At 43.5% G+C, this 26,260-nt stretch overlaps 1 protein-coding gene and 1 pseudogene across 6 annotated transcripts; both read left to right on the top strand.

Annotated features, from left to right (window-relative positions):
• The first annotated feature begins 195 nt into the window (after nt 1–195).
• On the top strand, nt 196–18,959 carry LOC148923486 (ABC transporter G family member 29-like; annotated as a pseudogene).
• A 685-nt stretch (nt 18,960–19,644) lies between these two features.
• Nucleotides 19,645–26,093, top strand: LOC125207435 (ABC transporter G family member 29-like). 6 transcript variants are annotated; one of them, XM_089061813.1, is made up of 20 exons: nt 19,645–19,791; nt 19,871–20,083; nt 20,159–20,243; nt 20,324–20,483; nt 20,557–20,796; nt 20,874–21,175; nt 21,266–21,864; nt 21,938–22,098; nt 22,186–22,295; nt 22,373–22,529; nt 22,607–22,833; nt 22,908–23,240; nt 23,333–23,623; nt 23,697–23,780; nt 23,845–23,978; nt 24,059–24,286; nt 24,352–24,523; nt 24,607–24,861; nt 24,950–25,150; nt 25,794–26,093. In XM_089061813.1, the coding sequence occupies exons 1-20, from the start codon at nt 19,682–19,684 to the stop codon at nt 25,830–25,832; spliced, it is 4,101 nt and encodes a 1,366-aa protein (XP_088917939.1). In that variant the 5' UTR covers nt 19,645–19,681; the 3' UTR covers nt 25,833–26,093. The 6 variants fall into 6 exon arrangements, with proteins under 6 accessions (XP_088917939.1, XP_088917941.1, XP_088917940.1 ...); XM_089061815.1 differs by lacking the exon at nt 25,794–26,093 and having other exon boundaries at nt 20,557–20,627; nt 20,706–20,796; nt 22,376–22,529; nt 24,950–25,289; XM_089061814.1 differs by lacking the exon at nt 25,794–26,093 and having other exon boundaries at nt 20,557–20,627; nt 20,706–20,796; nt 24,950–25,289.
• Nucleotides 26,094–26,260: the final 167 nt, after the last annotated feature.

Genomic DNA, 26,260 nt, shown 5'->3' with positions numbered 1-26,260 from the left:
CGAAGGAGATGAAGAACGAGGTGGAAAATCACACGAGGACTGATCAAGACGAGGCGAGTAACAATGCTGATGAAGATAATGAGAAGATGTTGTGGAAAATCACAAGTGGAGTTGATAGGTGAGTTAGTTAATGGTTCTGTCAACTTTTTTTTTCTTTCAAAAATGAATGAATTTTTACTTTTTTCTTTTGGTTGTATGCTTTGCAGAGAAGGGAGTACTGAACTTGGTGGTGTGGAAGTGAGGTTTGAGGACTTAACTGTTGAGGCGGATTGCTTTGTGGGAGAAAGAGCTCTCCCTACGTTGCCAAACGCTGCTCGTAACATTGCAGAAGCAGCCTTGAGTTGCTTTGGGGTGAAGCTGGCTGAGAGAGCAAAGCTTCACATACTTAAACACACTTCTGGCATCATTAAGCCCTCCAGGTGTGTGTATGTGTGTGTTTTATTCTATTTGCATTCATATACTTAGCATGTTTGAATTCAAATGTTGCTGACTTTCATTTGGTGATGTGGTAGGATGACTCTTCTATTAGGACCACCTTCGTGTGGAAAAACAACCCTTTTGTTGGATCTTGCAGGCAGGCTAAGCTCCGGCTTGAAGGTTTGTGTCTAACCATGTAAAAAATCCACATTTACTTGAAGTCTAGTCTTACTTGAACTTGTGAACAGGCAAATGGTGCAATCACCTACAATGGGCACAAGTTGTGCGAATTCGTCTCACAGAAGACAGCAGCGTACGTCAGCCAGAACGACATTCATGTAGCCGAGATGACTGTGGGAGAGACACTAGACTTCTCAGCAAAATGCCAAGGGGTTGGATCAAGATATGGTATGTCTTGAAACAAGTTAACTAATTTTTATCTTTTTATGGAAAGTTGATTATTTTGAGTTTTGTATATAGAGTTCTTGAAGAAGATCACAAGAAGCGAAAGAGAAGATGGGAGTAGTGATATCACTGACTATGTTCTCAAGGTAATGTTCAAGATCATACTGTCATTTGTTTATCATTTCATCACCTATGGTGGCAGGTACTCGGATTTGAGGAGTGTCGGGACACCATCGTTGGGGATCAGATGCTACGGAGGATCTCAGGCGGCCAGAAGAAGCGCCTCACAACAGGTATTTAGGCAAAGAATGAACATAGGAAATGAGGATTCTAAGCTACATTCCTTCTGTTCTGACCATGTTTTTTTAATAGGGGAGATGATTGTTGGGCCATCCAAAGTGATGTTCATGGATGAAATATCGACCGGCCTAGACAGCTCGACTACGTTTCAGGTGGTGAAGTGTATGCAGCAGATAGCACACCACACTGAGGCCACCATACTGGTGTCCCTCCTTCAGCCAGATCCGGAGACATTCAACCTCTTTGATGACATCATCCTCCTGTCCGAGGGCCACGCGGTCTACCACGCCCCGATACAGCACGTTCTTGAGTTTTTCGAAGTGAATGGATTCCAATGTCCCCAAAGAAAGGGAGTTGCTGATTTCCTCCAAGAGGTATTATAATTAGTCCCTCAAATGAATAAAGGTGTAACCTTTTGTCATAAATCAAACTAATATATGTGCATTTGTTGTGATAGGTGACATCAAAGAAGGATCAGGAGCAGTATTGGGTGGATACAACGACGTTATACAGATACGTGTCAGTGAGTGAATTCGCAGAGAGATTCAGGAAATTCCATGTAGGCATCCGGCTTCAACGAGAGCTGTGTACCCCTTTTGACAGAAGCCAGAGTCCTAAATCAGCTCTAGTTTATGATAAGAGTGTGGTGCCTCAGAGAGTGCTTCTCGCGGCGAACTTTGCCAAGGAGTAGCTTCTGATAAAGAGGAAATCTTCCTTCTATGTTTGCAAGATTGTCCAAATTTTTGTTGTGGCATTGATTGCATCAACTGTGTTCTTGAGGACTGGAATGCATACTGGGAACGAAGAAGATGGGGCAGTCTACATTGGAGCCCTCGTGTTTGGCATGATCATCAACACGTTCAACGGATACGTGGAACTCTCACTCGCTATACAGAGACTTCCTGTCTTTTACAAACAAAGGGACCTTCTGTTTCATCCAACTTGGGCCTTTGCCATACCACATCTTCTGCTGAGATTACCGATATCCTTGTTTGAATCTTTCGTGTGGACGGCCACGACTTATTATACAATTGGATTCGCCCCTCAAGTATCCAGGTAAACATACACACTTCTTGATAAAAATGTTGAAGAGAAAGTTATGATAAGCATTGTTTCTCAGATTCTTGAAGCAGCTGCTGTGGGTGTTTTGTATCCAACAAACGGCTGCCGGGATGTTTAGGCTCATTGCGGGGATATGCAGGACGATGGTCATCTCCAAAACCGGTGGCTCGCTTACTCTTCTGCTCGTGTTCCTCTTGGGAGGCTTCATCGTCCCTCTCGGTCAGTTCAAGTGGTTAAAAACTAGCATAAGGACTAAAGCAAAACATAGCAACATTGACAAAACTTGGATCTTCATGCAGATCAAATTCCAATCTGGTGGAGATGGGGATACTGGATTTCGCCTCTTAGCTACGGGTACAACTCCATTGCAGTGAACGAGATGTTCGCCTCAAGATGGATGGATGATACTGAGATATTTTTACTGCGTGCACAATAAGGCATATCAAGCTTCCTGGGTCCAGAGAATCCACTAGATCATAAGGTCTAGGAACTCGCGGAATGCTGAAAGATCTCGGTCGTTGGACACACAGAATATCACTTCAAAACCCTCAACCCGCGTATACTAGAATTAGTATAGGGAAGTAGGGATCGACCCCACGAGGACAGATGCAAAATCATGCATTTAAAGGGCTTTTGGGTGGTATGGCTTCTGCCACGCAACTTGAGGTTGAGGAACTTATACTAGACAAGGAAAAGAAATTTAACTATACCTAGATCTAGGAAATGGAAAACAAACACGTAACACAAATTGTCATCATATCATCACTATCTCAAACAAACTTCCTAGATCTAGTAATATCACTACCTAATCTAGCTAGACAGACTCGATGCATGCAGTGGAGACCATTTTCCTGAAATAGAAGTGTACTACCAAAAAGCTGCAAAATAACCAACCCTAAGCCTAACTACCTACAAAACGCAGAGCATCATCGGAATTTAACTGAAACATGATGAAAACATAACAACGCTAGCAACTCAACGGCGACCAACAAATCGGACGTTAGAAAAATGCCGAGAACCCAACAAAAACTCAGATCTCTATCTCCTGGATGGAGTAAAGCAAAAACGAAAGCCGAAATTCAAAATCCATGCACAACTCAGTTTCCCTGTTCAGATCCACACTTCGGATGCTAAATCCACTCCGGATCCAAGCATCCGAGACAAACTCCGATCAAAATCATCTCCATAACTACAGATTCGCCGATTCACCACAGATCAACAACAACAACCACAGATCAACTCATATTTCCCAGATCAAGTACACAAAACATCCAAAACAGAGAATAACAATCAACCTCCGAAACAAAACTCCTCAAAACATAAAATCAACATAAATCAACACAGAATCAACACCATCATGACGTAAAATAAAATTCATTCATAGACGGTAAGTAGCAACGAGCAAATCGACTTCGAACAGCGAAGTTCGACAGAAATCAAAACACAAGTGCTGAAACGTAAACGATTGTATCTTCGCCCTCCTTGAGGACGGTGTTGCACAGAATTTCCCAAAGATGAAACCACTATGCTACCCCAGAATTCCCATTTTTCCCAAGTGTGTGAGTGTGTGTGTGTGTGAGCTGAGAGCTAAATCGTGTATATATTGTGTGTTGCATGCTCCTCCTTATATAGGCGTGGAAGTGGGTCCAGCAGGGGCTCTTTTGTGTGGATAGTCTTCTTTGCTCTCAGCTTCGGACTCCCTTCGTCTAGCCATGTTCTTCTTTGATTCTGCTCACTTTTCGCCTCCTTCCTTCGCTGGTCCACTGCCTTCAGTTCTTCCTGGACCTGGCGAATTCCTTCACACACCTGGCTTAAACAATGTGTTAGACCCAGTAAATGGTGATTTTTCATCACATAACCGATGCATGAAATTAGCATTATCAAACTGCTCACACTTAAACCATACTTGTCCTCAAGTATAAAGACAAGAAAAAAGAAATAAGGCGAATTTCAACGCATGGCTATCCCCTGACCGACTCTCTAGACTCTAACTTAACACAGACTCCTAGACCTAGACACAAACTGACATACAAAATGACAAAACACTTAAAAGAAAAACACATAAGCACGTATGCATGAACTAGCTTCAACTTTTAGGCAACTGTCCCCACAAGATTAAGGTCAATCCAACAGGCTGCACTTTTCCAAATTGGCCTCTTCCCTTCTTCCACCTAATCAATCTGTCAGTTCGTCAAGATAGCCTTTTACTTCCCAAATTGTTGGATTCACTCGATCACTCATTCCTCACAGGGAAGTTAGGACCGAATCTCTCATAAGTTATTGCCATACCACTGAAGCGTCGGGTTATGAGAGTTTTCTCCTTTTTATACTTCGTTCCCCCTTTTATTCCTGGGTCAGGTTACTATTGCTTCCTGCCCTTAGACATATTTCCCCTGGACTTCGTCCAGCTTATCTTTTTTTTTATTTTTTATTTCCCTCTGGACTTCGTCCAGCTTATTCCTCCATTTTTTCTCTCTATTTTTTTTTTCCCCTGGACTTCGTCCAGTAACTCCTTTACCTGGACTTCATCCAGCTTATACCTTCATAACCCAATTTCCCCCTATTTTTTTCTCCTTCAGGATTCTTCTCCCTAAGCATTCAGTGACGGCCCCATTTTACATATGTTAGCTCAAAATTGTTTTAGGCTTATAACTCGCTCTTATAGTGGGGCTTCACAACTAAGTCAGCTAAGACATCTTCTATCGTTCTTACTTCATCTAGACTGACCTTGGCTTATTAAAGGAAAAGACTTCTAAGTTGAAATACATCATGTCTTCAATTGCTCTCACTAAGGAGATCAACCCGTATTATATTCACCAGCTCATGCGACACAAACAAAACCTTGACTTAACGACTCTTAACATTTTAAACACATACAAGCATTGACTCCCCTCCCCCTCCCACTTCACTCAAGCTTGTCCCCAAGCCATCGTCGTGAAGGGGGGAAACGGGGCAGTCAATCAAACATACAACGAACAATATAACCAAATAAAACTTCTCACACTTAGACCGAGCATCGGGCTAAGTGGGAGAAAACAACATTAAAACAGAAAATACAAACTTCTCACACTTAGACCGAGCATCGGGCTAAGTGGGAGAAGACAACATTAAAAGAAAACACAAACTTCTCACACTTAGACCAAGCATTGGGCTAAGTGGGAGAAGGTAAACACATATAACAATTATCAACAGAGATACAGACAATAACAAAGACATAAAAAAACAAAAATTACGCTAATACAGAAAATAAAAGTTACTTGGTCATGGGGGGCAATTCATTTCTGGGTCTGGCCCCCTCGAGAGCCAGACTGGGGTGGGATTCCAGGTCGGGTCATCTTCACCTTCTTCTTCGCTGGCAGCTCCGGCTCTTCTTCCTCCTTCTCTTGCTGATCGAACACTAGTTTTTTTAACGTCAGGGACTTTGACTTGGATGGGATTAACACTAGCTTGGATGCGGATGGGGTGACCACTGGCTTGAGCGGGTGTGGGGGTCGCTGGATGGAGGAACTGCCCGGGCCGGGCTGCTTGACCTCACTGCTGGATCCAGGAAGCACCTTCTGCTGGGTCAGGGAGAGTGTCTTCTCCACCCATTTTGACAGTTTCATCATCAACTCCATGGCTTCTGCTATCCGTTCACTCTGCTTGGAGGACTTCATTACCAAGTCTGCAATGTTTCCCCGCAGCGCCTTTATCTCTTCCCGGGCCCCGCTCAATTCTTTCCGCATTCCACCGAGTTCCTTCATCATCTCCTTCCTCATCATTTGCACTTCATTCTTCAACTCCTCAACCTCCTCACTGGGCACAGCCTCCACAGCCTCCGACTCCGTCTTCACCTTATCTCCCACCTCGTAGAAGAAGGTTTCCTTGCCGTGTGCCTGGAGCAGCCCTTTGTTGAAGAAATATTCAACGCTGAAGGTCTCTGGGGGCTCACACATCACGACTAGAGGAGCGGTCTTGGCTATTTTCATGTTGATGTTCCGTTGGAGATAAGTGCCGAGGAGATGGCATGTGTACATATGTCGCGCGGGATTGCTTGTCATTTGATGGCAGGCTTGGGCCAACCAGTAGCCGAGATGTACCTTCACACCTTTCGCCATACACCAGGTGAAGTAGAGGTCAGTGGTTGTCAGAGCTGAGTTCGCCGTTCCCATCAGATTGTAGCTAATAAATGTCTAGGCGAATCGGAGGATGCGGTCTTCAATGTGGGAGGCTTTGGAGTAGCTGGATTTGAACGCCCCCACATTAGAGTGGGTGACCAGCTCCCATGCTGCCTGTACTTTAAACCCTGGTGTGTTCCTTGGTACGCCGACCATCCTCTCATTCCAGATGCCTTCGTCATCGTCAGCCCTGGAAAACAACCCCATCCTCAAGGACCACTCTCTGATGCTCATCTCATGTTCTTCGTTAAAAAGCCTGAATGTGATGGAGTCCGCGTCGAGGTCAGAAGTGTTCTTGAGTCGGAACGTTGAGAAAAACTCTCGAGCTAAGTCCACCGGCACCTTTGCCTGGCTGTGCTTCAATAACCACTCAAATCCGATCGCGTAGATACACGCGCGGAACTTCTCATCGCATTCAATCATCTTAAGCTCCTCGGGAATGTACTGCTTGCCTGATTTTGCCATCTTCCCTGCGCTGCATCTCTCCTTGTATGTTGCGGCCCTTTTCTGATCATCAAAGCGTCTCATTGACTCCAGCAATTCCCTAGTTATCCAAATCTCCGGGCGCTCATAGTTAAACTCCTCATCAGATTCTCCGGGTTCGGAATCGGACCCAGGAGTAGGCTCGGCTCGTTCCTCGGTGGAGGAAACTTCGGTCAGTGGGGAAAGTGGCTCCTCAACCTCCTTGACGGAGGGAGTGCAGGGAACTCCTCCTTTTCATAATAGACCAAGTCGTCCACCTCGTCTAGTAGACTCCTCCTGGCCCTTTGCTTCTCTACTCTTTCGTCCACCCTTGGTTCGTCTTCTTCCTGGTCATCCATTAGATCCACAATCAGATGTTGCCCTTCTTCGACGGGCTCTAGTACTCCAGATTCATCAGGGTTCGCCTCGCCCAAAGGCTCCTTCGGGGTTTCCCCCATATTGTCCACCATTTGGGTCCCCCCCTCAATATAGACAGGGGTTTCCCCCTAACATCGCTCGGGGTTGCCCCCTCCTCCATTGGTTCAGGGGTTCTTCCCCTAAAATCCTTCGGGGTCTCATCCCCGGTCTCCATTGGGGTTTCCCCCTCGATAACTTACTCTGACACATGGGTTTCCCCCTCGGTAAACTCTTCCAGAATAGGGGTTTCCCCCTCAACAACTTCCTCACGAACAGGGGTTTCCCCCTTTTGTCTCACCCTCAGAGTTAGGGTTTTCACTTCCTCGTCCCTCGGACTCCACCTTCTCATCACCATCATTCAGCCCACCATCTGCCGCCAGTTCCCCCGTCGCCTCCTTCTTGTCCGCCTCCAGTGGATTTGTGCTTGGAGCGGTTTCCGCCTGTTGAAGACCAGAGTCCGGTACTCTGGTTGAAGCTTGAGGCCTCTCATCGTGGGGAACTGCGGTTTGAGCTGTCGAATCAACAGGGATCGTCGGCGGTGGTGCGGCAGCCGCGGATGTCATCATGCTAGCCGAGAATAGGGCGTAGACCTCCTTTGCTTTCTCGACGCTTCCCAATTTTTGCGTCAACTCCGCCAGAAGAACCGCGTCGTATGGGTTCTGGACGGTTTCCGATCCCGTGGCTGACGCCTCCGGCCGTGAACTCCCTGTGGTGTGAGTTGGATCCATCACTGTAATCCGAAATCAAAAGGTAACTTGGTAGAAATCGGGTTAGGGTTTGCAATTCTTGAGAGAGAAACAAAGTAGAGAGAATGGAGAGAATCGGCGTTTGTCGTTTGAGATTATTGGAGAGAGAAACTGGCGGTTAGCCTTTTTGGTGAAAAGATGGTGCGGTTGCAGGCGTGATGTAAGCAACCGTACACCTCCCATAAATATCGGCCAATTTGAAATTCAAATTATCTCCATCCCTCCCCTAAAATTCCTTCTCTAAACTTCCTTCCCCTAGCTAATTTCCCATACCACGACTTTATTAAAAAAAATGAAAACGCCAGACTCCACGGAGTCTGGTGCTTCGAAAATATTTTTGGAAGATTTAGATTTTCTCTCTTTTTTTTTTGGATTTTTACTTATTTTCACAACGCAATTAAACTATTTACACAATCCGTTTGAGTATTCCCGAGATCCCCTGGTTCAGTGTATATATTAAAAACGTAAACCAATTTACCTGACCCAGGAGTTCATCGAGAATACTTCTTCGTTTGACTAGGTGATAATAGGGAGTGCACGTAGTGGCACTTCCTCCACTACACACAACTCAGAATTATCCCTATAGACCTTTACTCTATGACCATTAACAAGGAAAGGGATAGATTTAGAGGCACTTCCCTGGATTTCTACAGCTCCATTCACGCGGAGGCCGACAATGGTGTATGGACCGATCCCTTAGACTTAAACTTTCCTGGCATAAGCTTGAGCCGGGATTGGAAAAGGAGCACCTTCTGTCCCCCATGGAGTTACTTGACTCGGAGATTCTTGTCATGCCATAACTTTGTCCTTTCCTTATACCACATAGCAGACTCATAAGACTCCAGCCTTAGTTCCTCCAGCTCTTGTAACTGTAACTTCCTTTCCTCTTCACAAGCCGAAGGCTTCATACTCATCTCTTTGACTGCCCAGTACGCCTTGTGCTCTATACCCACAGGCAGGTGGCACATTCTGCCAAACACCAGCCTATAAGGCGACATTCCGATAGGAGTCTTGAAAGCAGTTATGTAGGCCCATAATGCATCACCGAGCCTCTTACTCCAGTCTTTCCTCGAGGGATTGACTGTCTTCTCCAGTATTTCCTTGATCTCTCGATTAGAAATTTCTGCTTGGCCGTTAGACTGAGGGTGGTAGGGGGTAGATACCCTATGGTGCACACCATATTTCCTCATCAGAGCCTCGATGGTGCGATTACAAAAATGTGTTCCCTGGTCTGAGACGATGGCTTGAGGAACTCCGTATCTGTTGAAGATATTGGCCTTCAGAAACTTTTCTACCTCCTTCGATTCACATGTCGTGGTGACCTTGGCTTCTATCCATTTAGACACATAGTCCACTGCGACCAATATATATGTGTTCCCATAGGATGATGGAAACGGTCTCATGAAGTCCATCCCCCAAACGTCGAAGATTTCGCAGACAATCACCGGGACCTGGGGCATCTCATTCCTCCTTGAAATTCCCCCTGTCTGTTGGCACCTTTCCTCGCTGTTTTCCTAGGTCCAAAGTGACCTCCACACGCCAAGGTGTGGCAATGATTCAGCACATCTCTTTGTTCCCATTCGGGAATGCAGCGTCTGATCACTTGATCTGAGCACATCTTCCATAAGTAAGGATCATCCCAAAAGTAATATTTGGCTTCACTTTTAATTTTCATCTTCTGGGCCTGGGAAATTTCTTCTGAACTTGGCACCTCTCCCGTGACAAAGTAGTTTGCCAAATCAGCGAACCATGGTTCTGCGTTTAGTGTTCGCTTCCCCTTGTCGGAATCTCCTAGACTGGTTAATGCCAAAACTGCCTCCCAACTGATCGGTCTAGGGAATTCCCCTAGATAATCCAAATGCTCTTCAGGAAAAGCATCGGGTATGGCCTCTTCCGTTTCCCCTTGAAAAATTCTTCTCAAGTGATCGGCTACTCTATTCTCTGTTCCTTTTTTGTCTCTCACTTCCCAATCAAACTCTTGCAAAAGCAACACCCAACGGATTAACCTTGGCTTAGACTCCTTCTTTGCCAGTAAGTACTTTATCGCTGCGTGATCTGTGAAAACAATAACCCTCGACCCAAGCAAATAGGGTCGGAACTTCTCGAATGAGTACACGACAACCAACATTTCTTTCTCCGTGGTATCATAGTTCTTCTGAGCTTGATTTAGAGTCTTGGATGCATAGAAGATCACATAGCTTTTCCCATCTATCTTTTGACCTAGGACAACTCCTACAGCAAAGTCACTAGCGTCGCACATTATCTCAAAAGGGTGATTCCAGTCTAGCGCCCTGATTATTGGTGCTGACACGAGTTTGTCCTTGAGTAATTGAAAAGCCTGCTTGCATCCCTCATCAAAGACGAATTCCACATCATTGTGCAACAGATAGGTGAGCGGTTGCGCGATTTTCGCGAAATCCCTAATAAACCTCCTATAAAATCCCGCGTGACCCAGGAAGCCTCTAACTTCTTTTTGGTTTGTGGGGTAAGGTAACTTTGATATCACATCCACCTTTGCCTTGTCCACCTGTATCTCTCTTTCAGAGACCACGTGACCCAGGGCAATACCTTCAGTCACCATGAAGTGGCATTTTTCGAAATTCAGGACCAGGTGCTTCTCCTAGCATCTTTTCAATACTAGGTCAAGGCTGGCCAAACAAGTGCCGAATGAATTCCCATATACGGTAAAATCATCCATGAATATCTCAATGCATACCTCAAGCAAATCCGAAAAGATACTCATCATACACCGCTGGAACGTTCCTGGTGCGTTACACAACCCAAACGGCATCCTTCGGTATGTATACGTACCGAAAGGGCACGTGAATGTGGTCTTCCACTGATCCTCTGGGTCTACGTAAATCTGGAAATAACCGCTGTATCCGTCAAGGAAACAAAAATATTGTTTGCCAGCTAACCTTTCTAACATCTGGACAATGAAGGGTAAAGGGAAATGATCCTTCTTTGTGGCTTCATTCAGCTTCCTATAGTCAATGCACATCCTCCACCCAGTCACCAGCCTAGTGGGCACCAATTCGTTCTTTTCATTCTTGACAACCTGTATTCCTGACTTTTTGGGCACCATATGGACAGGACTGACCCACTCACTATTCGAGATGGAGTAGATGATCCCTAGAGATAGCAATTTCAACACCTCCTTCAGAACTTCCTCCCGCATGTTCGAATTCAGCTTCCGTTGTGCGTCTCGGTGAGCCTTCACACCCTCCTCTAACCGGATGTGATGCATGCAGAGATTAGGGTTGATTCCCACTAAATCGGAGAGGGTCCATTCTATTGCCTTCTTGTTCCGCTTGATTACTTCCAATAATTCATTCTCTTGCTCCTCGGTCAGGTTACTGTTGACTATCACTGGGAATGTCTCATTCTCTTCCAAGTAAGCATACTTAAGACCTGGTGGGAGTGTCTTCAGTTCCTTCTTGGTGTCATTCGTCTCCTGGGGCAAGGGATTTTTTTCTGCAAGATCAGGTAATGTCTCCTTCCCAGTCCCAGGAGAATTTTCTAAACCGGCCACATGGGCTGATCCCCTTGATCTAGCTGACTTGGGATTTTCACAAAACTCCATGATGGCTTTTGCTAGTTCCTCATCTGTCAATTCTATTGTGTTCATTGTTGCACACCACCCTACAACTTCTCAGTCGATTAAATGGCTCAACTCCGAGTTGTCAATTTGTTCATGTATCAATTCATTCTCAAGATATTCTTGGACCAGGGGGTTAATAACATCTATAGCATACAAATTTTCAACATCTAATGGCCTTTTCATTCCCTCATCTATGCTAAATGTATATTTTTCCCCATTATAGTCCAGGCAAATCGTTCCATCAAAGACATCGATAATGGTCATAGCGGTGCGTAAGAACGGTCTCCCTAAGAGCACGCCACTAGACTCAGCAGACTCATTATCATTCATTTTGATAACATAGAAATCAGCAGGATATAGAAAATCATGCACTTTAACTATGACATTTTCTAACACACCTTCAGGACAAATGCAAATCCTATCCGCTAACTGGATTACCACCTTGGTAGCGACCATTCTAACTCCTGTCAGTTTCTTGTAGATTGAAAGTGGTAAAACATTTATAGACGCCCCTAGATCACACATGGCATGCTCGACTCTAATGTCCCCTAGAGAAATGGGTAATGTGAACATACCTGGGTCTTTGCATTTTGAAGGCATCCTTCTCTTTTGTATCACAACAGATATATTTTCTCCGATCACAATCTTTCCGTCCGACTTTGTCTTCCCAGCTATGAATTCCTTGATAAACTTGCTAAAGGTAGGCATCTTCAGGGCTTGCAAGAAAGGCAGGTTGATTTCCAGCTTCCTAAAAATTTCCATGAGGTCATCTGTATCATCCTTCTTTTTCTTGGCTAAACGGCTTCGCTTGCTTCACCGCATTTGTGGAACTCCCAGCTGGGGTTTCGCCAGTTTCCCTACTCACTCCCTTACTTTCTAACTCAGGCTCTGAATCTAGGAAAAATGGATCAGCTGCTCGAGGTAAAGATCCCTCTAAATCTCCCTTCTGGAGGTCATCCTAAGTATGAACTTCTCTGGGTCTAGGGTTGTCCTTGTAAAACACTTGGATCTCCTTCCCCTTACTTGCCTGTGCGGGTGCGTCTTCCTCGATCTCCAGCGTCAGCCCTTCATAGCCCCGCCTGGATCTCAAGGTGATCTGACTAATGTTTGCTCGGTCAGGTGGCTTGACGGTGGCATGAAGTTTTCCTTCATTTCCCCGCATCTCCTTCAAAGAAACTGCAATCTGAGACTACTGCTTTGCCATCATGTCCATGACTACTTTGTGCTCCAATTGGGCGTCTTGCAGTTTGTGCACCACGTCATTGTTGGAATGCAGATTATTCTGCATGAACTGCTGCGAATTCACTAGGTCATGGACCATGTCATCCAAACTCCTTTGTTGTCTGGAGTTGAATTGATTCGAATTCAACCTTTGACCTTGGTTCTGTCCCTGGTTCTGCCGAGAATTTCCTTGATTCCCTTGGTGGTTATTGTACTGGTTGCCAGATCCTTGATTCCCTTGATTGTTAGGTTGGGAACTTTGGTAATTTCCTTGGTTATTCCTCTGGTGTGGTGGCACATAGGAGCTCCCTGGATTGTTCTGATTTCTGCTTCCCTAATTAGTATGATCCTGAGCCCTGTATCCCAATTGCTGCCGCCCCTCCTGATTTCTCCCTGACCAGTTGGACTGCCTCTCTGGGGGTTGTGCATAATTTGTGATCTGCAATGGAGGCGGTTGACTTGGATCATTGTCAGTCCATCTAAAATTAGGGTGAGTTCTCCATGGGGCCTCCTTTTGCCTTCCTTGATTCCAACTTCCATCTGGATTCCAGCTCCCCATCGAATTCACCTGGGCTTGGTACTCTCCTTCACAGGGTTGACCGTAATAAGGTTGAAGTTGTCTTTCCTCTGGACCAGGGGGTTTCTCATTTTCTTGTGGGGCATGAGGGTTGCACTTCTCAATTGCATTTAAAAGTGTTTTCTCCAACTTATCTATCCTGACCTCCACTTTCTTATCATCTTGCTCTGTCACTGCATTGGCCGATCCCTTTCTCATAATGCTCCGTGGGTTATCATAAGCCTTCTTCGCCTCGATCAATCTCCCTAAAGTTTCTCTGGCTTCACTTGTTTTATTCTTGGTAAAATTTCCCCCGCTCGAGGAATTCATCAAATCCTTTGATTCAGGGTTTGCACCTTCGTAAAACAGATAGTAAGTCTCTGCCTCGATCATCCTGTGGTTCGGACAAGCATTCAACAGTCCCTTGAACCGGGACCAGTAAGAGCTCAGAGACTCATCATACTCTTGCTTGCACTCCTAGATCTCCTTCTTCAGAGCGTTCGTCTTGTTGGACGGGAAAAAATAATCCAAGAATTCCAGCTTGAAATCCTTCCATGTGTTGATCGAGTCTGATGGGAGCCTCAACAACCAAGTATTAGCCTCCCCCTTAAGGGCAAACGGGACTGCACACAAACGGTAGTCCTCCTCAGTCGCCTCGTTGGGTCGCTTTTGGATACTGCACAACTTACTAAACTCGTTTAGGAATTCGTAAGGACATTCATTCCTTCGTCCAGAGAATGTGGATAAAACTCCTAGCACATTTGTCTTGATATCAATAGACCTCTGGCGCTGGTTCGAGACTATAGGATGGGCGGGCTCACCGTCCAGATGCGCGGTGAGTGAACCTATCTCTGGATCGGGATCTTCCAAGTGTGCCATATCTACGTCTTCCTCTCCCTCGGTCTCGGAATGCTCTGTTTCTGTAGACGACTTCGGATCCTCTCCTCCCGATGAGTTCCACTCCTTCTCATTTTCTGATTCGAATGGGAATGGATCTACTGTCCTTAGCCCTGATCTGGTGGTGAGAGTGGACGTAGACTCCTTGACCTGCCACTTGTATCGGGCGTTTCCTGACCCAGATGAACTAGCCCAACTTCCGAAATGGGAGCCCGCATTCATAAACTGGAAACAACAACAATGAAACAGAAAGAAATTAAACTATATACACCAAAAACCATCTAAACACAATTAAAACAAACGCCATCCATCCCTAGCAACGACGCCATTTGATAATGAGATATTTTTACTGCGTGCACAATAAGGGATATTAAGCTTCCTGGGTCCAGAGAATCCACTAGATCATAAGGTCTAGGAACTCACGGAACGCTGAAAGATCTCGGTCGTTGGACACACAGAATATCACTTCAAAACCCTCAACCCGCGTATACTAGAATTAGTATAGGGAAGTAGGGATCGATCCCATGAGGACAGATGCAAAATCATGCATTTAAAGGGCTTTTGGGTGGTATGGCTGCTACCACACAACTTGAGGTTGAGGAACTTATACTAGACAAGGAAAAGAAATTTAACTATACCTAGATCTAGGAAACAGAAAACAAACACGTAACACAAATTGACATCATATCATCACTATCTCAAACAAACTTCCTAGATCTAGTAATATCACTACCTAATCTAGCTAGACAAACTCGATGCATGCAGTGGGGACCATTTTCCTGAAATAGAAGTGTACTACCAAAAAGCTGCAAAATAACCAATCCTAAGCCTAACTACCTACAAAACGCAGAGCATCATCGGAATTTAACTGAAACATGATGAAAACAGAACAACGCTAGCAACTCAACGGCGACCAACAAATCGGACGTTAGAAAAACGCCGAGAACCCAACAAAAACTCAGATCTCTATCTCCTGGATGGAGTAAAGCAAAAACGAAAGCAGGAATTCAAAATCCATGCACAACTCAGTTTCCCTGTTCAGATCCACACTTCGGATGCTAAATCCACTCCGGATCCAAGCATCCGAGACAAACTCCGATCAAAATCATCTCCATAACTACAGATTCGCCGATTCACCACAGATCAACAACAACAACCACAGATCAACTCATATTTCCCAGATCAAGTACACAAAACATCCAAAACAGAGAATAACAATCAACCTCCGAAACAAAACTCCTCAAAACATAAAATCAACATAAATCAACACAGAATCAACACCATCATGACGTAAAATAAAATTCATAGATAAACGGTAAGTAGCAACGAGCAAATCGACTTCGAACAGCGAAGTTCGACAGAAATCAAAACACAAGTGCTGAAACGTAAACGATTGTATCTTCGCCCTACTTGAGGACTGTGTTGCACAGAATTTCCTAAAGATGAAACCACTACGCTACCCCAGAATTCCCATTTTTCCCAAGTGTGTGAGTGTGTGTGTGTGAGCTGAGAGCTAAATCATGTATATATTGTGTGTTGCATGCTCCTCCTTATATAGGCGTGGAAGTGGGTCCAGCAGGGGCTCTTTTGTGTGGATAGTCTTCTTTGCTCTCAGCTTCGGACTCTCTTCGTCTAGCCATTTTCTTCTTTGATTCTGCTCACTTTCGCCTCCTTCCTTCGCTGGTCCACTGTCTTCAGTTCTTCCTGGACCTGGCGAATTCCTTCACACACCTGGCTTAAACAATGTGTTAGACCCAGTGAATAGTGATTTTTCATCACATAACCGATGCATGAAATTAGCTTTATCAATGGACAAGCTGGTGAGTGTTCCCACACAAGTATGAATATTGGTTATGACCCTAACTCATAAAAATCATGGTTTTATGGCAGGCCTCAGACAATGTCACGCGATTGGGAGTGTCGGTTTTGAAGCAGTTCGATGTTTTTCAAGACGAGAAGTGGTACTGGATAGGCATAAGTGCTCTCTTGGGAATCACAACCATCTTCAACATATTATTTGTGATTGCTCTCATGTACCTAAACCGTAAGTCCTACAGCTTCTGTTGAAGAATCCCTATCCTTTTTTGCTAGCTCACTTCTACGTTTTTCGAACTATGGTAGCTTTCGAGAAGCCACAAGGTATAATATCTCAAGAGCAGGCAAAAACAGAGGAATTATTCCAATCAAGTTCAACAACAGATGCAGATAAGAGGGGGATGGTTCTGCCCTTCACGCCTTTGGCCATGTCGTTTGAAGATGTGAACTACTACGTGGATATGCCACCGGTGAGAAGCCTCGTCCCTATCCTTCTTCGAACTTCATAGTTGATAAAGGCATAAACTAACCGGCTCCTTTAGGCCCGGTGTTTTGACAGCACTGATGGGCGTGAGCGGAGCAGGAAAAACTACGCTTATGGATGTTCTTTCCGGGAGAAAGACCCGCGGCTATATTGATGGTGACATTAGAATATCTGGTTTCCCAAAGAAGCAAGAAACTTTTGCAAGAATTTCGGGATACTGTGAACAGAATGATATCCATTCGCCTCAAGTAACCGTCCATGAGTCCTTGATATATTCTGCTTTCCTTAGGCTCTCTCGAGACGTTGGGGACGACAAGAAAATGGCAAGAGCGACGTCTCCTTCCACATTTCATTTAGGAAAGAAAGAAAAGGAAAGTCATGCTGATGCTATCTTTTCTTGTAATGACAGATCCTTGTGAGCGAAGTCACGCGTCTAGTCGAGCTGGATAACCTCAAGGACGCGATAGTAGGGATCCCCGGTGTAACTGGACTGTCGACTGAGCAGAGAAAGAGGCTCACTATAGCAGTTGAGCTCGTGGCCAATCCCTCCATCATATTGATGGATGAGCCAACTTCTGGTTTGGAAGCAAGAGCAGCAGCCATTTTCATGAGAACTGTGAGGAACACCGTTGACACGGGAAGGACTGTTGTCTGCACGATACACCAGCCCGGGATCGACCTGTTCGAAGCCTTCGATGAGGTAAACAATAAACATCAAACATAATCAAACCTTCAATATAAGGAAGTGCTGTATATTGGCTTGGTATAATCCCTTGGGTATGCCTCGGGTATACCTGAGTATCGCTTGTATGTTATATTAACTTTATTTGATTTATTTACACATCAAAGAAATAACTTTTTCATCTGGTCTAAGTTCTAACACCTATGCCAAATCCATCAGTTGCTTCTCATGAAAAGAGGCGGACGAGTCATCTACGCAGGACCCCTGGGCCTACAATCACGAAATGTCGTAGATTACTTCGAGGTACATAAACTGGCACAACACCTTATCTTGCTATACTATACCAAGAACTCTACCTAATGCAGGCAGTGCCCGGAGTTCCCAAAATCGAGGAGTAACGTAATCCAGCAGCGTGGATGATTGAAGTGAGCTCAGATGCAATAGAAACGAGGCTTGGTATTGATTTTGGAGACTACTACAAATCAACATCTTTATATCAGTAAGTCCAATAATTTTATTTCACATAATGTCACAAAACATACTAACTAAGTAACTATTATCTGTTTTTTTGTCACAGACAAAACAAGGCCTTAGTTCAAGATTTAAAATCTCCACCTCAAAATTCAAAAGATTTACACTTTCCTTCACAATATTCACAATCAACACTAAGCCAGTTCAAACTAATCCTCTGGAAGCTAAAATTGACTTACTGGTGAAATCCTGACTACAATCTTTCAAGATTTTTCTTCACACTCGCTGCTGCATTACTAATCAGATCGATATTCTGGAGAGTAGGAACAAAGAGGTTCGATTCCGAATCCAACAACTTTGAAAATACTCAAGCATGACACATCTGTCTCATTTTCTCAGAGAAAACATCAATGATCTCACAACAGTTATAGGAGCCATGTATGCAGCAGCGATGTTTCTCGGGATAAACAACTGTGCTACGGTTCAGCCAGCAATCACCATCGAGAGGACAGTTTTCTACAGGGACAAAGCTGCAGGGATGTACTCTGTCCTACCTTATGCAATGGCACAGGTCAAGTTTAATGACATTTCATTTTAGGCCTTAAAACAACGCGTTATGCTAATCTAACACGCGTTAATCAACAAACCACAGGTGATCACAGAGATACCCTATGTGTTTGTGCAAACCACATACTACACATTGATAGTATACACCATGGTGAGATTCGAGTGGGAGCCTACCAAGTTCCCCTGGTTCTTCTTCGTCAACTTCTTCTCCTTTCTCTATTTCACATACTACGGGATGATGACTGTCTCCGCCACACCAAACCTTCACCTGGCTGCTGTCTTTTCCAACGCCTTCTACTACGTTTTCAACCTCTTCTCCGGCTTCTTCATACCCGGACCAGTAAGTACAACGTCTTTCAAAACTAAACTAATCCTCTAATAGCACAACTTGACAACAAGATAAAATTTTTTTTGGTAAATGGCAGAACATTCCAACATGGTGGATTTGGTACTGCTGGATTTGTCCGATGGCGTGGACAGTGTACGGGCTGATCGTGTATCAGTATGGGGACGTGGAGGAAGAGATAAGAGAGGAGGCGACGGCCCTTAAAACAAGTGTAAGGATCTATGTTGAAGAGCATTTTGGATACAAGCTGGACTTCATGGGAGAAGTTGGTTTGGTGTTGGTTGGTTTCACACTCTTCTTTTCCTTCATGTATGCTTTATTGTCTCAAAACACTCAATTTCCAAAAGAGATGATGAATGAATAAACCATCTCATTACTCAACATTTGTACCAATGTTTTCCAAGAAATGGTTTTTTTACTTGTATTTGAACAATAGTTTAGTGTTTACTAATAGTTTTGATGCAAAAAATAGAACTAGTATATGTTTCTTGAGAATCTAAGATGATGTTCTTTGTGAGCCATTAATGCATATGCAAAATCTTCATAATTTATCAATATTTTGGTGGAAAATCATTATGGGGATTGAAATCAAACTACTTGTGTGGACATAGCTAATCATAATTATCCATTTTTATTTAATAAACGCTTAAAAATAATTGTGATTAATGAGCACCATAAGTTGTAGGCAATAACTATGGTATAATTATACTATTTGGGGATGAAATGTTAAGGGCATAAATATTAAACACAATAGTTTGATAGGCGGGTATGCCCGTGTAGTGCGTATATATAATTAATATTCGAAATTATTTGAATTTTCAAATGAAAATGTGAGAGTGTAATTTTGGCTACCTTTTATCTTTACTATAGTTAATTATTGTGTGGCTACTTTCTATCCTTATTAGTTTAAATCGCATCTGTTTAAATAATTATTTGTGGTCACATAATTTAAATTCACATAATATTAAACACAATAGTTTGTGGTCACATAATTATTTGTGGTCACATAATATTAAACACAATAGTTTTGGTTGATTCTCATTCATTTGTTGCTTAATTTTAGTTGAAGAAGGAGATGAAGAACGAGGTGGAAAATCGCACGAGGACTGATCAAGACAAGGCGAGTAACAATGCTGAGGAATATAATGAGAAGATGTTGTGGAAAATCACAAGTGGGATTGATAAGTGAGTTAGTTTATGGTTGTGTCAACTTTTTTTTTTTCAAAAATGAATGGATTTTTACTTTTTGTTGTATGTTTTGCAGAGAAGGGAGTACTGAACTTGGTGGTGTGGAAGTGAGGTTTGAGGACTTAACTGTTGAGGCGGATTGCTTTGTGGGCAAAAGAGCTCTCCCTACGCTGCCGAACGCTGCTCGTAACATTGCAGAAGCAGCCTTGAGTTGCTTTGGGGTGAAGCTGGCTGAGAGAGCAAAGCTTCACATACTCAAACACACTTCTGGCATCATTAAGCCTTCCAGGTGTGTGTGTGTGTGGTTTATACATACTTATCATGTTTGAATTCAAGTGTGCTGATTTTCTTTGGTGTTGTGTAGGATGACTCTTCTTTTCGGACCGCCTTTGTGTGGAAAAACAACTCTGTTGTTGGCTCTTGCTGGCCGGCTAAGCTCCACCCTGAAGGTTCGTGTCGAATCATGTAAAAATTCAACAATCTTGAGTTGTAGTCTTACTCTGAGTCCAACCTTCATACTTGTGATCAGGCAAGTGGTGAAATAACCTACAATGGGCACAAGCTGTGTGAATTCGTCCCACAGAAGACAGCAGCGTACGTCAGCCAAAACGACGTTCATGTAGCCGAGATGACTGTGGGAGAGACACTAGGCTTCTCAGCAAAATGCCAAGGGGTTGGATCAAGATATGGTGTGTCTTGAAACAATTTAACTATTTTTTTTCTATTTAAGGGAAGTTGATTAGTTTGAGTTTTGTAAAATAGATTTCTTGAAGAAGATCACAAGAAGCGAAAATGAAGATGGAAGAAGTGATATCACAGACTATGTTCTCCAGGTAATGTTTGAGAATGGAGATTATATTGTAATTGAACATACTGTCATTTGTTCATCATTTCATCACCTATGGTGGAAGGTACTTGGACTTGAGGAGTGTCGGGACACCATCGTTGGGGATCAGATGCTACGGGGGATCTCAGGCGGACAGAAGAAGCGCCTAACGACAGGTATTCAGTCGAAGAATGAACACAGGAAACTAAGTTACATTACTTCTGTTATTAACTTGGTATTTTTCTTTTAATAGGGGAGTTGATTGTTGGGCCATCCAACGTGATGTTCATGGATGAAATATCGACCGGCCTAGACAGCTCGACTACGTTTCAGGTGGTGAAGTGTATGCAGCAGATAGCACACCACACTGAGGCCACCATACTGATGTCCCTCCTTCAGCCAGATCCGGAGACATTCAACCTCTTTGATGACATTATCCTCTTGTCTGAGGGCTACACGGTCTACCATGGCCCGAGGCAGCACGTTCTAGAGTTCTTCGGTCTGAATGGCTTCGAATGTCCCCAAAGAAAGGGAGTTGCTGATTTCCTCCAAGAGGTAATACATTATATTTAGTCCCACAAATGACTAAAGGTGTAACCTTTTTTGTCATAAATCATACTAATATATGGGTATTTGTTGTGATAGGTGACATCAAAGAAGGACCAGGAGCAGTATTGGGCGGATACAACGACACCATACAGATACATCTCAGTTAGTGAATTCGCAGAGAGATTCAAGCATTTCCACATTGGCGTTCAGCTTCAACTAGAGCTGTCTGTCCCTTTTGACAGAAGCCAGAGTCCTAAATCAGCTCTAGTTTATGACAAGAGTGTGGTGCCTCGGAGAGTGCTTCTCGCGGCAAACTTTGCCAAGGAGTGGCTTCTGATAAAGAGGAACTCTTTCTTCTATGTTTCCAAGATTGTCCAAATTTTTGTTGTGGCATTGATTGCATCAACTGTGTTCTTGAGGACTGTAATGCATACTGGGAACGAAGAGGATGGGGCGGTCTACATTGGAGCACTCGTATTTGGCATGATCATCAACACGTTCAACGGATACGTGGAACTGGCACTTGCTATACAGAGACTTCCTGTCTTTTACAAGCAAAGGGACCTTCTGTTTCATCCAACTTGGGCCTTTGCCATACCACATCTTCTGCTGAGATTACCGATATCCTTATTTGAATCTTTCGTGTGGACGGCCACGACTTATTACACAATCGGATTCGCCCCTCAAGTATCCAGGTATACAGACACAAACACTTCTTGGAAAAAATGTTGAAGAGAGAGTTATGATAAGTAAATTGTTTTTTCTCAGATTCTTGAAGCAGCTGCTGTGGGTGTTTTGTATCCAACAAATGGCTTCCGGGATGTTTAGGCTTATCGCGGGGATATGCAGGACGATGGTCATCTCCAAAACCGGTGGCTCGCTTACTCTCCTGCTCGTGTTCCTCTTGGGAGGCTTCATAATCCCTCTCGGTCAGTCCAACTATGCACACATCATATACAATCCAAAGGACTAAAGCAAAATACAACAACATTGAAAAAACTTGGATCTTCATGCAGATCAAATTCCAATCTGGTGGAGATGGGGATATTGGATTTCGCCTCTGAGCTACGGGTTCAACTCCATTGCAGTGAACGAGATGTTCGCCTCAAGATGGATGGACAAACTGGTGATTGTTACCAAACAAGTATTAATGGTGTTTATGATCAAACACATCAAAATCTTGATTTGGTTTTGGTTTAATAGCAGGCCTCGGACAATGCCACGCGATTGGGAGTGTCTGTTTTGAAGCAGTTCGATATTTTCCAAGACGAGAAATGGTACTGGATAGGCATAGGTTCTCTCTTGGGGTTCACAACCATCTTCAACATATTGTTTGTGATTGCTCTCATGTACCTAAACTGTAAGCCCTATTGCTTCTGTTCATGATTTCTCCCCCTTTTCCGACAGCTCACTTCTACGTTTTTTAAACTATGGTAGCTTTTGAGAAGCCACACGGTATAATATCTCAAGAGCAGGCAACAACAGAGGGAATGTACCAAGAGAAAACTCATAAAAATGTACCAAAGCATACACCAAGTGATTCAATGGACTCATTATTCTACTCATGTTCAACAACAGATGAAAATAAGAGGGGAATGGTTCTGCCCTTCACCCCTTTGGCCATGTCGTTTGAAGATGTAAATTACTATGTGGATATGCCACCAGTAAGGAGCCTCTTCCCTGTCCTCCTTCTTCGAACAACATAGTTTAGAACGGTATAAACTGACATAGTTCACAGGTGATGCAAGAAAAGGGAGCAGCTGCGGGGAAACTCCAACTACTTCATGAGCTAACCGGCTCATTTAGGCCGGGTGTTTTGACAGCATTGATGGGCGTTAGTGGAGCAGGAAAAACCACACTTATGGACGTTCTATCCGGAAGAAAGACCTGCGGCTATATTGAAGGCGACATTAGAATATCGGGATTCCCAAAGAAGCAAGAAACTTTTGCCAGAATCTCGGGATATTGTGAGCAGAACAACATCCACTCGCCTCAAGTAACTGTCCATGAGTCCTTGATATATTCTGCTTTTCTTAGGCTCCCTCAGGACGTTAGCAACCACGTGAAAATGGCAAGAGCGACATCTCCCTCCGTTTTTCATTTCCTATAAAACAAAAAAGAAAAGGAAAAAAATCATGCTGACACTATTAGTTCTTATGACAGATTTTTGTGAGTGAAGTCATGCGTCTAGTCGAGCTGGATAACCTCAAGGACGCGATAGTAGGGATCCCCGGTGTAACTGGACTGTCGACAGAGCAAAGAAAGAGGATCACAATAGCAGTGGAGCTCGTGGCCAATCCCTCCATCATATTCATGGATGAGCCAACATCTGGTTTGGATGCAAGAGCAGCAGCCATTGTCATGAGAACTGTGAGGAACACCGTGGACACTGGAAGGACTGTTGTTTGCACGATACACCAGCCCGGGATTGACCTGTTCGAAGCCTTCGATGAGGTAAACAATGAACATAAAAAACCTAAATAAAAAACTTTTTCATCTGTTCTAACACCAATGCCAAATCCATCAGTTGCTTCTCATGAAAAGAGGCGGACGAGTCATCTACGCAGGACCCCTCGGCCAACAATCACGAAACGTCGTAGATTATTTCGAGGTACATCAAACTGACACAACACCTTATCTTGCTATAACTATACCAAGAACTCTACCTAATGCAGGCAGTGCCCGGAGTTCCCAAAATCGAGGAGCTACGTAATCCAGCAGCGTGGATGATTGAAGTGAGCTCAGATGCAATAGAAACGAGGCTTGGTATTGATTTTGGAGACTACTACAAATCAACATCTTTATATCAGTAAGTCCATTATCAATATAGACACAATTTATTTCACATAATCTAACAAACATACTCAATATTTTTGTTCTTTTTTACAGACAAAACAAGGCCTTAGTTCAAGATTTAAAATCTCCACCTCAAAATTCAAAAGATATACACTTTCCTTCACAATATTCACAATCAACACTAAGCCAGTTCAAATTAATCCTCTGGAAGCTAAAATGGACTTATTGGAGAAATCCTGACTACAATCTTTCGAGATTTTTCTTCACATTCGCTGCTGCATTACTAATCGGATCGATATTCTGGAGAGTAGGAACAAAGAGGTTCGTATCCGAATCCAACTAATTTAACTATACTCAATCATGATGCATCTGTCTCATTTTTTCAGAGAAAACAGCAATGATCTCACAACAGTTATAGGAGCCATGTATGCAGCAGCGATATTTCTCGGAATAAACAACTGTGCAACGGTGCAGCCAGCAGTCGCCATCGAGAGGACAGTTTTCTACAGGGAGAGAGCTGCAGGGATGTACTCTGTACTACCTTATGCAATGGCACAGGTCAAGTTAACAACCACACTTCAGTTTAGGCCTTAAAACAATGCGTTTTGCTAATCTAACACACGTTAATCAACAAACCACAGGTGATCACGGAGATACCCTATGTGTTTGTGCAAACCACATACTACACACTGATAGTATACGCCATGGTGAGATTCGAGTGGGAGCCTATCAAGTTCCTCTGGTTCTTCTTCGTCAACTTCTTCTCCTTTCTCTACTTCACATACTTCGGGATGATGAATGTCTCCGCAACACCCAACCTTCACCTTGCTGCAGTCGTCTCCAATGCCTTCTACTCCGTTTTCAACCTCTTCTCCGGCTTCTACATACCTGGACCAGTAAGTACAACGTCTTTCAAAACTAGTACTAATAGCATCACTGGACTAAAAAGAAACTTTTTTTTTGGCTTTTGCATTGAAATGGCAGAACATTCCAACATGGTGGATTTGGTACTACTGGATTTGTCCGATGGCGTGGACTGTGTACGGCCTGATCGTGTCTCAGTATGGGGACATGGAGGACGATATTAGAATAGAGGCGACAGCTCTTAAAGCAAGTGTAAGGAGCTATGTTGAAGAGCATTTTGGATACAAGCTGGACTTCATGGGAGAAGTTGGTGTAGTGTTGGTAGGTTTCACACTCTTCTTTGCCTTCATGTATGCTTATTGTCTCAAAACACTCAATTTCCAAAAGAGATGATGCATTAGAAACTAAACTCATTGTCCCCTTATTCCTTCGAAAGAGGAGAGATTGACTGTTCATACATCTTGTTACCCCTCTTACTTAAGCGTGTACATTATATTGAACAATTCTAACAAGTCAATTTCTTCTTTATTAGGGAACTAGAAAATAAAAGGTAGAGTTAATATTTAGCTAAAATGACAATTATTAAAACATGATTATTGATATTTAATGCCATATTATGTTTCCAGCAACAAAGGATTGCAATGCATATTTACATAACACACACACACACACAACACAACTCCATGTCAAGAACTTATTTTTCCCAAATTAGTCAGAAAAATATGATCTGCATTGCAAGAACAAATTTTTACGAAACCCCACAAAAATAAAATGCAGAAGAAAGAAAAACAACTCCAAATTAGTGAGAAAAATGATCTTGGTTGTTGATATTTCAGCATGCATAGGATTATAATGTTGATAAAACAACAGAAAAATGAGAAGGGGCAATCAAACATGAGCAAAGGTGAAATCTTTACATATGTTCATTGAGTCAGTTGTGTTTCCTTATCGAGGCTCGTGATAGGGACTCCGAGATACGGGTCGAGAGGGAAGCCACACTTGAGGAGAACTCCGAATCTGCCAAGCCCACCAAGCCGAGAGGACGTTCTCGAACTCGTCAGCCACCAACTCGGAGGATCAGGCCCATGAGATCAGTCAGGACACCAGCCCGCTTTGCAGACGAGTGAAGACAGATTTTGTTTCCTTTTGATAATTTTGGTTTATTTCCTTATGTTTTGCTTTTAATATTGAACAATTGTTTTTGCGCGATATCTTGCATCATAAGCAAGATATCTTTTAGTTAATTTATTGATATCCTCGGGTTTTCTTGTCGGTTCTTTCCCGGGAAGAACTAGGTTACGTCGAACCGTCTAGGGTTGCGATTCTATAAATTATAGAATCCATTAGTCGTCAAAAATATTGAGAAATAAGAAGACAAATCTTTTTCTCTCTTTTGCTCTCATCAAACCCTAGCCCTCTCGCTAGAGTTCG

Source organism: Salvia hispanica, chromosome 6 (genome assembly GCF_029641045.1).
Source record: "Salvia hispanica isolate PSC_SH4W2 chromosome 6, Shi_PSC_v1, whole genome shotgun sequence".
In the NCBI taxonomy this organism is placed as follows: domain Eukaryota; kingdom Viridiplantae; phylum Streptophyta; class Magnoliopsida; order Lamiales; family Lamiaceae; genus Salvia; species Salvia hispanica.
This window is presented reverse-complemented; position numbering and strand designations above follow the sequence as displayed.